The following is a 15,434-nucleotide window of genomic DNA, read 5'->3' as shown; positions in this document are numbered from 1 at the left end:
AATGCAAAAAAAAAAAAAAAAAAAAAAATGGGGGGTATGTGCATGTGGCACGATTTTATTCACTCTCTTTGAAACTTAATAACTCCTGTGCTTTTTGTCAAAAATTGCTGAAATTTTGCAGGGAAGTTTGTGTATTAGGGGGATTGATGATATTAAATTTTGGAGGTTAAAGTAATGAACTACGAGATGGAACATCTAAGGTAAGGCCTCATTGTTACATCCATGCTCAATGTTGCCTTGGTCTTAATAAATTTAATTTATTTAAAAATTGCTTCGAAGAATTCCGAATCAGAAACCCGAACTTCTGCTCGTCGTCGTTGTCTTATTATCACAATATACAGTATATATCAATAGTTTTAAATTTAAATATGTCTGTAAATCAAGATCTACCAGAAGTTTTTCCTCCTATTAATTAGTGTTTTAATTTCACAAATGCGCAGCTGATTTTTCTTATAAATAAATTTAAATTAAACAGAAAAAACTTAAAAGAAACTAAAGGAATTTCAGCATTACTTTCCTGGTCAGATTGAGTATCAGATTAATATTGAAACCACCAACTAAAGTTTTTCGGTAGATGTAATTCATTAGATACGCATTGGGATCCAACTTATTTTTTAATTATATAAAATTATTTCTAGAAATAGTAATTTAATGCTATTAAATTATCGTCGCTTCTGATATTACAGTATAAATACGAAACGCCTCTTATTCTATTTTGATCGTGCATTTGTTTTAATTCCGTTTTATATGATCTTCGTTAAACCAAAATGTATTTTCATATCGCATGATTTAAGATCCATCTCCGTAACACAGCGGTAAGAATTCTTCAATTAAGCCCACACAACTATGGATTTATTTACTCAGGGCCGGATTTACATAAGGACATTTGGGGCCAGTGCCCAGGGCCCCCACAAAACTATGTTTGAACATAATTTTTTCCCCCTATTACTGCGACAGCCTATTGTAGCCTAATCATCAGGCCCACAGGCAAAGAAAACCAAACCCTGGAAAAACCTATGAAACATCGGAAAATTTCGGAAAAAAATTTTACACAGGTATTTTTCAATTAAATTAAAATAATTAGTTTTACACAATAAAATATATGTATGTTTACAATAACCTTATTTTTAAATGAAATTTACAACTTCCTAGTTGAAATCTAGTTAAAAGTACAGTATTTTGTGTAAATTTTCTAAATCATCAAATTTGCATACTTTTAAAGGGGGCCCCCACCGAATTTGTGCCCAAGGCCCCTGGATTGGTAAATCCGGCCCTGTATTTACTTATAAATTAAAACGGCATAGTCCGAGACGGAGAGTCAAAAACCGGGATCGTCCCGGTTAATCCGGAACGTCCGGTCACTTTAAGCGGAGTTGAAGTAAATTCTATAAAATTTTCAACATTATAAAAGCAGTGTATAAAACTAAAAACTTACTCTATAAACGAATAATAATAATAATAAAATACAAGTATAATCAAACCATAAAGGTCATAAAATAAATTCTTAATTACCATCATGATTTTAGTTTTGCGATTTATTGCTACTAGATGGCATCTATACGATGAAATGTTCAGCTTCCAGGGAGAAGAGTGGATTACGATTTCTTTCTCTTCGACATCCGTGAAAAATTATCGGTGTGATGGTTAGATTCAAAATCTGTTCGTTATAATAATGAAGTCAACCGACGTAAAAAGATCCAAAATTCTTCCTTAAGAATTCTCTACGATAGTAAGTATTTCTACTACGATTTATCCTATGTTTTACTTTAAGATGTATTGACGCCATTCTCTTAAAATATATTCTTCAAAATTGCTCTATCAATACAGAATTCAGTTTGCTTTTACTCCCTAATTTCATATATTTACGTATCTCCTATAGAATTTATATAGTAACATCTCCATTACATCAATCCATTTTCTTTCAATATGTACAGTACTTTATAAAAATATTTTAATAAATTTAAGACATTAACCTGTTTACAATAACATATTATATTAAAATTAGTAGATATTTTTCATTATAATCATAAAAAAATATTTGTATAAGTCACTTAATTGTGATTTATATTTAAAAAAAATGAATCCATTATGATAAAATTTAATTATTTCTTCATTAATAAATTGCAAAATTGATGCTGACAATATTTTAATTTTATTCTAATGGAATTATTATTATTAAAGAACATATTTTTATATTAATAAAGGAATAAATAAATGCCGTTGAACCAGTTATTGGAAACAAAAAGTTTAATTTGCATAAAATCCTTTGTGCACAATTAAAAAAATGAAAACCAATATTGATAGCAGACCTTTAATGGAAACAACTTTATATGTTGAATAATAATTTTCATTGTTTTGTGTTTAAATAAGTTTTATATTTAATTTGTTTTTTAGTATATTGAAACAAATGAAATTAAGCTTAGTTTAAGTGTTTAAATACGTGCAATATTAATAACTGGTTCGTATAATTTGTCAGTTTTTAGAAAAATAAACAATTTTTGATGATATAAATAATTATAAAACTATTAATTTTTATACTGGCAGAGGAATATCGTGATTTATGACATCCAAGTCCGATGCTTACATAATTGTGCATGTTTTAACATCGTGCATCAATGAAGAATAAAATGGTTGTTTTATTAATATTCAATATTAGAGTATAGCATATTTTAATTATCTATTAAGAAACTTTATAATGTCTGAGGACATATGCCTTCTCTGCTCTTCCCTCAATTAACTTTTGTAACAATAATAAATCAATTCTTTGTACTGCAAATAAACTGGAATTTATTAAATAGAAGCCTTTTGATGCTATTAACTCAACTATTGTTTATGTTTTCAATAAAACAAGTATTTGCAAGCAATTCTACAAAATTCAATCTGGAAAATATTCGATATCGATTATCGTTATAAGTTGATATTTTTAATTCTTCAAAGAATGAACAATCAATATGTTTGCATACTATCTTTATTTTACCAGCACATGCTAATAAATCAATATGTTCAAGAAAAGCAGTATATCATCATATGTTGCAAAATCAATTCTTAAATATTGATATGATATATATAAAAGTTTACTTAATTATTATTTACACTGAATATATCATTTTCTTAAGATCAAAGTTTATTATTTAAGTAAATTGACAGCATACTTTACAAGTAGAAATTATATTGAGTATTTTTATGACTCAAAATTTGTCAGTCATTTATGTGGAATATTTAAGTATTATAGAAATCTTAATTTATCATTTAATATTCTTAAAATTATCTTCCACTTTAAGGATAATAAAGATGTTTTAGCATTTTTGTTAACCTTAGTGTGAAAGAGTGAAGTTCAAGCATAATTTTAAAAGTATCCTCAATTTTATTACTCTTAATCTTCAATACTCATAACTTCTATTTTATTAGCTTTAATTTTAAGGATTAATGAAGTTTTCTAAAGTATCTTATCCTTTAATATCAAAAATATACCCAAATGAGTCCTTCAAAGTATGTTAAAATATAAGAATATAGATAGATAGATAGATAGATAGATAGATATCTTTATTTGGCGTAGAAGGCTTTCGCCTGTTACAGGGGCGTTTTGTTTAAACGCATATTTATACACATATAATAGCATCTCAATAACATTGATATTTTCTACTTACTAATCTATAGAATTTCATTAGTATTTGTCACAATTATGATTCAGTAGATTGTTTAACTTAATTATATAACATATTAATCATTTATCAAACATCTTTTAACTCTATATATTATTTCTTTACTATACTGCTCCATATCATTTGTATCATCCAAAAACAGTTTAATAGAAAAATCATTTTTATTTACTATCTTTGATAGCTGCATTATCCAACTTCGTCTTAAATCCATTTCCCTTGATATGTGGTGTAGTGAAAACAGTAGTTTTGTTGTTATATCTTCTGCCTTAATAATTTTTTGTAGAAACATCAAATATCTTTTTATTAGTATAGTATTTAATCTGAGTCTATTTGTTTCTAATCTTAAGGCGCTGCCCGGAATATTGTATTCTAACTGAAATATCTTGCGAGTAGGTACATTCTGTATTTTTTCAAATTCATTAAATTTATCCATGTTCCAAATTGGGACTGCATACTCCATTGAATTCATCACAATCGAATTAAAAAGTTGAACAAGTGTACCTAAGTTCTTTAGTTTAGCCTTGCAGAATAAACCTATTGACTTACCTATTACAATTTTTGCGTTGTTTAGTGTATTTTTATAATGTTTCTCAAACGAGAGGTTAGGTGTATACATTAATCCTAAGAATTTATTTTCCTTGACTATTTTAACGCCCCACGGGCGATCAAACCTCTTTTTGTGGTGAGCATTGCTAATTATTACGCTATTATCTTGCTCTGGATATTTTATTTCCATATCACTAGATTTTAAAATCCAAGTTTCTAGAAATCCAATTATTTTATTTGTGTCTAGGAATTCTCTTATCGTGGTTTTAAATATTTTCCCTCTTAGCCCTTGAGTATTCCAAAAACTCATCATCACATTATTTTTTTCTCTTGTTAAAGTTCCTGCTTTTTTCTCACCCAGTTCACTATCTTTGGCTATCAACTCATCTCCATTCACTTTACTATTATTATTTTCTATATTATTCTCCATTCTCCATTTTTTCTGTGTTATATTTAAGTTATCTTTTGTTTTTACTAATCTTATATTATATTTGTCTCTAAAAAATGATTCACCTGAATTATTTCTTTAGTATTCAAATCGTATGTATACATTGTATTTTCTTTTAAGAAGTAGTCATCTCTTATTTTTATCCTGTTGTCACCCGATTTCTCTAGTTTAATCTGTTTGAGTAATAATTTTTTCCTAATCCTTGATCTCAAACATAAGTCAGTTGAGATTATTATTTTTTTCTTTTCGTCCGTCATTTTAAATCTTGTTGTCCAGAATTTACTAAGAATTAGGTTTCTATCTTTAACCGATTCGGTCATAACCTTAATTACTTGATTATGTTTTCTATTTCCTAGTTGGATGAGACCCTCAATTTCTATCCAGTTAAGTTCTAAGTTTTCTTTTATAAATTTTTTCAACTCTTCTACATATTCCGAGGTTTTGAATGGAAAATTAAATATTATTAGGTTCTTCTTAGTCGTCTCGTTTAACATTTTATCAATTTCAAAATCCACCATACCTTTTAGCTTGCTATGCGAGTCAGTTCTTTCTTCTAATGTACGTATTTTTTTACACATCTCTTTCATCTCTTCCTTGAGCTTTATATTTTCTTCGTTCATATTGTTGATTTCGGCTCTCATAGAACGAATCTCGGAGTTCAGACGATCAAATTTGTCCTGGATCAATTCATAGACTGATTTTAGTGAATATTCAGGTTCAGTGGTACATGGTACTAGAGGATCTTCTGCCGGTTCAAAAAAGTCTTTGATCGTAGCATACCTCGAAGTGTCAGCAGTATTCTTAATATGTTCCTCAATCAAGTATTCTTTTCCTGATATTTCGGTCGTCTGATTATTTCCCTCGATATCCGTTGTAACCTCTTTACGTGGTCTTCCTCGTCCCCTTTTTTGCATAACTTCTTGTCTCGGTAACGGAGGAGACCGAGGGAAAGGACCGGGATTTAACTCTAACATCGCCATAGCAGCTCAGCAAAAAAGTCACCAACACCTCCGCAGTCAGATCACGCCCCCATATAAGAATATAATAGTAAAGCATTTTTATTATCCATAAATTGTCATACTTTATCTTTTTTTGTCTTTCATGTGTAATTACAAGAAAGATAGAGAATGATTGTGTACGTTTATATTGTATTTAAGTATATTATTTGATATTAAACATATGCTAATTCAAATTTCCTGTTGAATTGCATAATTTTTCGTTTTTTTTAACTCCATTAAAAATCTGATTTGCACGAAATTGGTTTATTTTTAATTATTCATGAACAATGTTAGCAATTTTCATGTAAAAGAAGTAATTATATTTTAGATGTTAATTAACATCTGTATTCTAAGTAATTACACCAGTATGTTCATCGAAGGTCATAAAACTTTTTTTATACGATATTCATTGTATAGAGTCCTAGATGGTCGCTGTAATGAATCAATCTTCAACACGAATCCACAGCACGAATGTCAGGCAACAAGTAGGAAAAATCGAAACAGATTAAACTAAAAGAAAAATGCACGTGTGAATCCACGATTATAAGAAGGATTCGGCTAAAAGAAAATCTGCTAGTGATATTAGAAAAGGAATAAACCACTTAGATTTTCCAGAGAATGTCAGATTTTCTTTTCGCGTAATTTTACCTCTGCGACCTTGAATTTATTAAAATTTTCTGCGGGAATCGAAATGGAGAAATTAACATTGCCGCCAACATACACGCGTCATAGAATCGAACATTAAGACCTTTTTTCGGCAACAAAATAAGCAAATGACTTACAAAAATAGTAGAAATTACTTTTAAAAAAAAAACATTTCGAATAGTAGCAAATTCGTTTGCAATGTCAACGTCGTCATGCAAGCTGCTGCTGATTGGTGGCTGGAAAGATCGATAGCTTCGTTATGTTTCAGTCGTTTAGATGTAATTTGAGGAACTTGCCGGCTACGCTTTTCGTTAATATTGTTAACAAATTTAATATGTTTGTATTAGTTCAAGTTTCTAATTGCTCCGATAACTTTTTTTTTTATTTATTAATTTTTTTTTCTTGCTATTAAATAGCGATATAGTAGCGCTATTTGGTTTCGGTGTAGCGTTGCTTGCGCTGTTGATGGAAAAATATTTTTTTAACGTTAATAATTATTTGATTTTAACGTAAATTAATAAAGCAGAAGCTTGTTTATTATTAATTTTATAATAAAATGGCCGTTTCGTGTTTATTTTTGTTTGATTTTTAGAGTTAAAACTTAATAAAATCTGAATATTTTCTACAGAGAAAACATTTTCATTACTCATTGCATGTTATAAGTAAATATAAATTTGTGTTATTGCTGTTTCTTAATATAAGAATAAAGTGCAAGGAAGATCATATATTAAAGTATATTCAAGCGTGGCTATGTCTAGAGGAAAGAACACAAGAGGGCTGCAGTGAGGGTATGTTGGCACATGTGCTGAGCATGGCACGCCAACGATTGTTTCCTCTGTAACCTAGGGCTTGCCATAAAAAATAAATATCCAACATCTTTTTATATATATTTTTTCGTGTTTCATAGAGAATATATCGGTTTTTTTTATGTGACGTTTTGATTATTTGAAAAAGTTCTCTGAATACTTAAGACCCCAAGTAATAATATGCATCCAAAAGTTTTGGTTGGCATCTGAGAAAATGTTGCATTGGCTGCATTCGGCAGACTCGACAGTTCCGGAGCTGTTTAGTATTTTTCTGCTGAATGCCCTCTACAGTAGTGCTCTTTTGGAATATGTTTGATGTTTTGACATCACATTTGGTAATGTCTTTCATTTACACTACCTAGCACTACCTGAAACTGACCAATGAGGCTTTTTGTTCCAACACAATGTCACTCGTCGTTCGGCAGATCCAGGTTGCTACGTAACAGCTACCAATTTGCTTGGTTACAACTGTTGAGTCTGCAGAACACAGCCATTGTAGATTTGACAATTTTGACTACTTGCTTAATTAAATCCCTGGCCATCCTTGGCCTATATTATTAAAAGATTTATATTGTTTAATGCTACATGTTAAAAGATTTATGCTGTTATATTAAAATATTGTTTTCTAAAAACATAATTTTTTTTTTTAAATTTGTAACATAATGAGAGTATTAAATATTGATAGTTGTTTTAGGCAAAAATATAAAAACCTGCATATATACAATTTGAAAATTTCTAGATATATAATAAATTTTTAAAATAGTCAAACCTCTGTGTATGAAAAAATACAAAAAACTTAAACAAACACCTTAATGTTCGCTGAGAAATTTATTAATTTAACTAACGTTTTCGGCTTATTCAATAAGCCATCTTCAGGTTTTAACTTTCGAACAAGAAACAATATCGTTCTATTAAAAGAATACAATAGTTTGAAAAAATTCAAATCATTAGTAACGGACAAAAAATAAAAGAAAGAGAATGAACATGGTAATAAAAATAAATAAATAAACATAAATAAATAAAAATGGTAATATAAATAAATAGCCGAAAACGTTAGTTAAATTAATAAATTTCTCAGCGAACATTAAGGTGTTTGTTTAAATTTTTTGTATATTGAATTCTGCTGGGTACGAGTGTGGTTTATACCTCTGTGTATGAACTTAATTCATTCTTAAAAGTTCAGAAACCGATTTGTTCTCAAATGGAAAAAATTTTCTGATAAGAAACAATGTAGAATGGATTAATCTGTCTCCAAAAACAGTCTTTTTTTTTTTTTTTTTTTATCTTTTAAGCTGTATTTCATAAATAAAAATGCCTATAAATGCAGTATAATATTATATATTAAAAGCAAAATGTTCTGTCACCACCAATTGAAACTTACATGTTACAAAGAAGTGCTATAAATAGACTCTACTCTGACTGCCAAGATGAAATATAACCAAATCAAGCAAGACTGACAAGTACTTCATCCACACTTTCCGAAATATTTTTTGATTGATGTGATTGGGCTTCAATTTGAAAAAATTGTAAAGCTATAAATTGTCACTGTCGACTGTCTGCCTTTCCTTAATCTCAAGAACAGAGTTAGGTAGATGAAAGATGAGCCCAGATACGAAAACCGTAGGGGCAGGAGGTCCGATTAACTATATATGAACTTGCAATGCAGATTGGAAGTCACATTATTTCAGTTCAAAATTTTTCCCCTGGAAGATTTAGATATGACTGTTGTAAAGGAAAAGTATAATGTACAGGGGCAAGCCACTACTAATTTGAGGTGGAGAGCATATATTTTAAATTAAGTAAATTAAAAGTATGGTTAAAAATTGCAGCCTGGCATTGGGACAATGTCACAATAAATAAATGCTTGCTATAATTTTAAAAATAATTTTGATTTTAATTTCAGTTTTGGTGTAAAAAGTTTTAATTATTATTTTATTATTTTTAGTTTTAATTAACTGGCTACCTAGTACTTATAAATATTAAATTAAATATTATTATTAGAATATATAATGTTATATTAATAAATTTTTATTTAATTTAAGTTAAGCACCTTTAAATACAGATTCATGGATGTCATTTTTATTATGCAAATGTCAATTAAGGCAGTTTTTATTAATTTGATTTAAATTCTATTGCAACATGTACTGATAAATGGAAGTAGTATCTTACATGCACATTAAAATCTAATTTGAATTATGTCGTCATTGATGGTTCGTGTTATGTCTATTGATGCAAGGTAGTCTTGGCACCAATAACTTCTGAATCAGTAGTCCTATCATTGATTGGTTGGACTATTGACTTTCTCGAACTTAGGAAGTATATGAGTTGACCATTGGTGGCCGGCTCTGCTGAGTAGCTTGTTTGGAAACTGAGTTATCATGTGCCAACTAGAGCAAATATAGTGTTCAAAATTTTGTTTGTAAACGGGTGTTTGTAACGCAAGGTTTGACTGTAACAGGTTAATTAAATTTTTATTTGAATTACAAAAAAAAAAAAGTTATCTTGGGTTTCTATCGGCCATTTCTGAATTATTTTCTATGAATAGTTAGATTATAGATCAAATTTCTGATTCAGTTCATGTTTATTTTCTGATTATGGATAATTGATAATATTGGCAAGATTTTTATAATTTATACCAGTAGTTTTCAAACTTTTATCCTTTATTGAACCTCTTCATAGATGAGTGTTATCTTTGCAGAATACTAAACAATAAAGTCTAAAGAAAGAAATGTATGAAAGTCTTAAATGCTGTTGTTTTCTCTTTAATAACTTTACATCTTACAGAAATTTTATTTTCAATATATTCGATGAAAAATCTGTTGTGCTATCTTCAGAACACAGTTGAATACCATTGATTTATATGAATCTAGTCTGGATCATTCATCTAAAATATATTAATATGAACAATTCAAATTTTATTAATAAAAGATATAATTGTAAATATTTATAAATATTCTGTTTTTTTTCTTCTTTTTTGAAAAGGGAAAAAACAAAATATTCACAAAGTTTAGGAGTTTGTTGCCATGATGAATTGTCTTAAATTCTCACTCTCATGTCTTAATCTAATAATGACTGCATTCAGAAGACTCAACAGTTTCGGAGCTATTGAGTATTTTCTGCTGAACGCCCTCCACAGTAGCACTGTTTGGTATTTTGATGTCATATTTAGTAGCATCTTTCATTTACGCTACCTATTGCTACCTGAAACTGACCAATGATGGCTGCTGTTTGTTCCAATGCGTACACGCATCATTCAGCAGATGTAACTATGTAACAGCTACTGATTTGAAATGCTGTTGCTCAGTTACAACTATTGACTTTGCTGAATGCAGCCAATTCCTTTCCTATCATATTGTCTTATTGTTGATGGTTAATCCATAAATAGAAAAACTTCAACTGAAACTTAAATTTAATGTAGACATGAAAAATCAGAGCCAACTATAGCATTTTAGATAATTTGTATAAATAAATAAAAGCTAGAAATAATTGTCAAATATGCAGAAAATTGCAAAAGTTTTGCATATTATCATTTTCATCTTTCATGCTCTATTTGTTACTCTTAATAATTTTTACAATATAAATACATATTTATGAACTTGTGCACATATATATAGGCTATATAATATTTAAAAGTAATTAAAATATTTATTTCAATTAAAAAAAATAATATAGTATTATGAGAGCATGGACTTGATAAAATTTTTCCCTCAAAAATTTTGTCAAGTCCAGGCTCTCACAGTATAATATAGAAAAGGATATATAATTTTACAGTTGTTTAATCAGTTTAGGAGTTATACAATATAAACTATTGTATAACTCCTATTGTAATAAAATAATATAATTACTAATTTATTAATATTATACAATGTTATAGGTTAATGTGGTGATGATGATTCTCTTTATAGATTTAGCATTAAAATAACTTTGTACCTATTTTGATTGGCTTATTTTATAAATTTCATAGGTGACAGAATTTGAAGCAAGAAACAAAAATGTTGGTTAGAAGAGTCCGGCATTGCATCCGGCATTTAATGGCATCAATGTGGCGAAGGAAATCTTTAATGGCAGCTACATTTATCATCAGTACTCTTGTCATTGTTGGTATCCAATATAGTTCTCTTGGACAAGGAAGTTTATTTCATTTAGGTAAAAGGATCAACTTTCCTCTTGGAATGAGTGAAAATAACAAAAATCAAGAAACCTCTGTTCCTAGACGCAATTTGTCAGCTCTTCCGACTTCACAGGGAAATTATCTGGAAGGACAAAGACCAGATCAGAATGGTGACAGCCTCGGAAAAAGATCCAATAAAGGACGACGATGGCCGTTTCAAAAACAGCTTGGAAATGAAAAGACTATCAGGTATATTCCTCCTTTACGTCTGGTGCATTTGGATTTAAAAGGTGCACCGCCTAAAATTAGTTATTACAGTCAAATTTTCCCTATATTAAAAGAAGCAGGAGCAAATGGTATTTTATTAGAATACGAAGATATGTTTCCTTATAAAGAGAATTTAGCCCAAACTGCGGCAGAAAATGCATATTCAAAAGATGATGTTCAGTTTATTTTATCATTAGCAGAGTCTTTTAATTTTCATGTTGTTCCTTTGGTTCAGACATTTGGACACCTGGAATATATCTTAAAATTTCAAGAATTTAGACATCTGCGTGAAATTGATGATTTTCCACAATCAATATGTCCATCTAGAAATGAATCATTTATTATTATACAATCTATCATTGATCAGGTTGTTTCTCTTCATTCGAATCTCAAGTGGTTGCACATCGGTTGTGATGAAGTCTTTCATCTAGGCTATTGTCCAAAATGTGTAAGAAAGGACCGTGATGATCTTTTTCTCTCTCACGTGAGCAGAGTGGCACAGTACATACGCACTAAATATAATATCATCCCAATTATCTGGGACGACATGCTCCGTCAAATGTCATTAGAAAAGTTGAAAGAGTATCAATTAGGTTCATTAGTAGAACCAATGGTGTGGACTTATGTAAAAGATATATATCACTTTATACCAGAAAACATATGGATAATGTATAGTGAGGTTTTCCCCAATATGTGGGCTGCTAGTGCCTTCAAAGGTGCCTTTGGCGAAACTTTGACAGTTCCAAATGCAAAAATGCATCTGGAAAACAATATAGCATGGTTAGAAGTTATGAAAGAACAAAGAGCAAAATTTGATTCGTTTCGTGGTATAACCATCACAGGCTGGCAAAGATATGATCACTTTGCAACATTGTGCGAGTTATTACCAGCTGGCCTTCCTTCTCTAATTCTCAATTTATTGACCATCACTCAAGGCCAGTATAACGAAGACACAAATAAAAAGGTATTGGAAGTATTACAGTGCACAGTACACTCTTCAAAAAATATCATTGATCTGGAAAATGATCCTCATTTATGGCATCTTGGTAACCCCTGTTCTTTCCCTGGTTCTGCAGTTTTCAGACTCACTCAATATAGAGATGAAGTTATTAAGAAAGTAAAGGAATATTTATATGATGTAACGATTCATAAAGCTTGGCTCACAGAATTTAACATCCGTCACAACATCAGTAGTCCCATGCGTATAGATGAGGGACTGACTGAATATTCTTCAAATTATTATCCCATAACATCTCTTATTCGTTCTGCCCGAGAGGCACTCCGCGAGGTCTACGATGAATATACTGTAGCAGAATGGATAGAACAGAATGTATATCCTTATTTGGAAAAAATGGAAAACCTCTGGAAGCAATCTTTGATTTTGAAAAAATTAAAAGTATGGCCACGCAGACCCCTTCCAGTTTTAGAAGAACTTAAAAAGTTTTCTGTGGGAACAAAGGAAGAAAATGGTATAGAAAATAGGGATAGGTAAAAATTTTTTTTTATTTTTAATTAAATAATTTAATGGCAGAGAAGGATTACTACAAGAAAAACAAAAAAATAGCACAGGATTCTGTTAATGACCAAAGATCAAAATGACATCATTCAGTCTTAAAACTAGTCATGATTTAAAGCACCAAACAGATTGTACTTTAGTAATACTCAATTTAAAAAAGAAGTAAATAAATCATTAATACAAATGAAGAAAGCATATATTTGAGAAAACTATTTTAAAATGTTGCATTTTAAAGTTTATTTTTCAACTATATAATTGAAGGGTCCAAAATTGTCTGTCGCCCAATGTGCTTATGAAAATTCCTTACTTTTACTTCTCAGTTTTAAATAATAACTGGTGGAAATAAATGCAACATTTATTATACATGAATTGAAATGCAAAAAAAGAAAAGAAATGACTTACATACTTGGAATTTCTTGACAATTCTACTTATATTGAAACTTGAAATTAACCATATTTAGATATTTCATTTTTTGTAAAGTTATTTTGTGAGTTTCAGTCATAAAAGTTTATGAATTATAAAGTGTGTTCAGTTGCAGCAAAGATTTTTTTTTTAATTTATGTAAAAAAAAATGTAGTTTGTGTATTTAAATTTTTTCCAAGTTTTAATATTTTCCTAGAATAGTTAAAATTTTTAAGTTAAAACTAGTTTGTTTTTACAATATTATATTTATTGTGTGACGAGATGCAATGTAATTTCAGTCACATGACTGAATGTAAAATAATTTCTATATTGCCAATCTTTAAAATTTTATCTTATGATATCCAGAAATCTCATTTGATATGACGTATGTAGATTGTTTAATGCTCTGTAGACAAAAGTCTTCCATTAAAGTTTTTTTTGGTATTTCTATTAATGTTTTATAAATACTGTATACAAGTTTATAAAATGCTCAAAGTTCTCATGATTATGGTAAGGATCATCATCATGTTTTGCTAATTGTATTTTGCTAATGCATGTTTACAAAAGAGGAAATATTGATGTCACAAATTTCTAATGCATGATGTAGCATTAGATAGAAGTTTGTGACTATAGCATCTGAAGTGATCTTCCATGTAGATTACATTTCAACAAAGTTTAGTGGACAATGGATTGGACATCCATTGAATGGTTGTAGCATCCTCACAGTCCAGACTTAATATTAATATATTACAATTTATTTTGAGGTATTGTGAAAGAGTTATTCTCAATTTCGCTTACAACCAAACATTGATTTTTAGGTCTTTGTAAGTGAAATTAAGAATAATTCATTGTTAATCTGTTTCAATCCCTTCCAATTAGCAATATTGAAGATGTCCAGAAGAATATGAGGAAATTAGTATGTGTAGAGAATGGTTCAAAGGAAATGGATAACTTTCAGGTAAAATGATTTGTTACTACTATTTAAACTAATATGAAACAAATTTGTATAATAATGATATGATCAGACTTCCAGGAACCAGAAAAAGCTTTCATGCGATAAATATGGAGTTAAAAATCGAGAGAGATTGAAAAATACTTAATTTTGCAAAATTTGCAGAAATTAAACACTGATGAAATTTAAACAACTGAAATATTTTTGATAAAATCTAACTAAAATATAGGTTACTTATGTTCAATATAGTTATCACAAATGATGTTTTAGACAGTTTAGCATATTGTTGGACTATTTATAACCATATTATTAAAAAAAAAATACCAAAAATATAATTTAGATACTATAGTAACTATACATGTTTAATTTAATGAAAAGATGATAACCAACTTCAATAAATTTTTGGATTAATTCTCTTTACTGGCATAACTATTTTAATTTAAAACTGTCCTGATGGACTTATAAAAATGAACTATTTTTATCATGCCCATCATGGATTTGGTAGAGCCAACAATGGAGATAGTAAGAGGGAATAGAAATCATCTATGAAAAATTCTTGAGGTTCTTTGATCAAAACTTGACAGTGTGTCAGCATCTGATAAGTTAAAACCTTTGGCCATCTTGCATGATATAACTTCATTGTTGTGCAGCAGGCCTATTTGCTTGCTTTTGGAAGGCTTTAAACTTAAAACTTACAGGTTACAGTCTACAAGAAGGATCCCAAAGATTTCTTTTGTGGTTACAGGTTCTGCTTTTTTCCAACTTTTCTCAAAAATTTTTCTTATATAGATATATATATATATATATCAGAATCTTTTACTCCAAAATATATATATTTTGGAGTAAAAGATTTTAGTAAAAAATGAAAAAATTTAACATCCCTAGCCATATCCTTAACAGTTAACTCTACTGCAAGTCACATATGTTCATTATACAATCAAAAAGTCATCGATTCAATTAATAAAATTTGGTTTTATGTACAATGAACTGGTTTTATTTGGATCAATATATTAAAAACTGCTAACTTTTTATTCTGTAAAAAGGAATTCTTTAAAAACATCCTATCATATGCTGATTTCA

At 29.2% G+C, this 15,434-nt stretch overlaps 2 protein-coding genes across 3 annotated transcripts; one reads left to right on the top strand and one right to left on the bottom strand.

Annotated features, from left to right (window-relative positions):
* The first annotated feature begins 1,521 nt into the window (after positions 1-1,521).
* On the top strand, positions 1,522-13,852 carry LOC136975390 (hexosaminidase D-like). 2 transcript variants are annotated; one of them, XM_067270433.1, is made up of 2 exons: positions 1,522-1,635; positions 11,070-13,852. In XM_067270433.1, the coding sequence occupies exon 2, from the start codon at positions 11,098-11,100 to the stop codon at positions 12,973-12,975; it is 1,878 nt and encodes a 625-aa protein (XP_067126534.1). In that variant the 5' UTR covers positions 1,522-1,635; positions 11,070-11,097; the 3' UTR covers positions 12,976-13,852. The 2 variants fall into 2 exon arrangements, with proteins under 2 accessions (XP_067126534.1, XP_067126533.1); XM_067270432.1 differs by having other exon boundaries at positions 1,563-1,729.
* LOC136975451 (uncharacterized protein PF3D7_1120000-like) lies at positions 4,689-5,636 on the bottom strand. The gene has a single exon (XM_067270510.1). It carries the CDS (start codon positions 5,634-5,636, stop codon positions 4,689-4,691), a length of 948 nt encoding a protein of 315 aa, XP_067126611.1.
* Positions 13,853-15,434: the final 1,582 nt, after the last annotated feature.

This window comes from Centruroides vittatus, unplaced genomic scaffold (genome assembly GCF_030686945.1).
Source record: "Centruroides vittatus isolate TY-2023 unplaced genomic scaffold, ASM3068694v2 contig_371, whole genome shotgun sequence".
Taxonomy (NCBI): domain Eukaryota; kingdom Metazoa; phylum Arthropoda; class Arachnida; order Scorpiones; family Buthidae; genus Centruroides; species Centruroides vittatus.
This window is presented reverse-complemented; position numbering and strand designations above follow the sequence as displayed.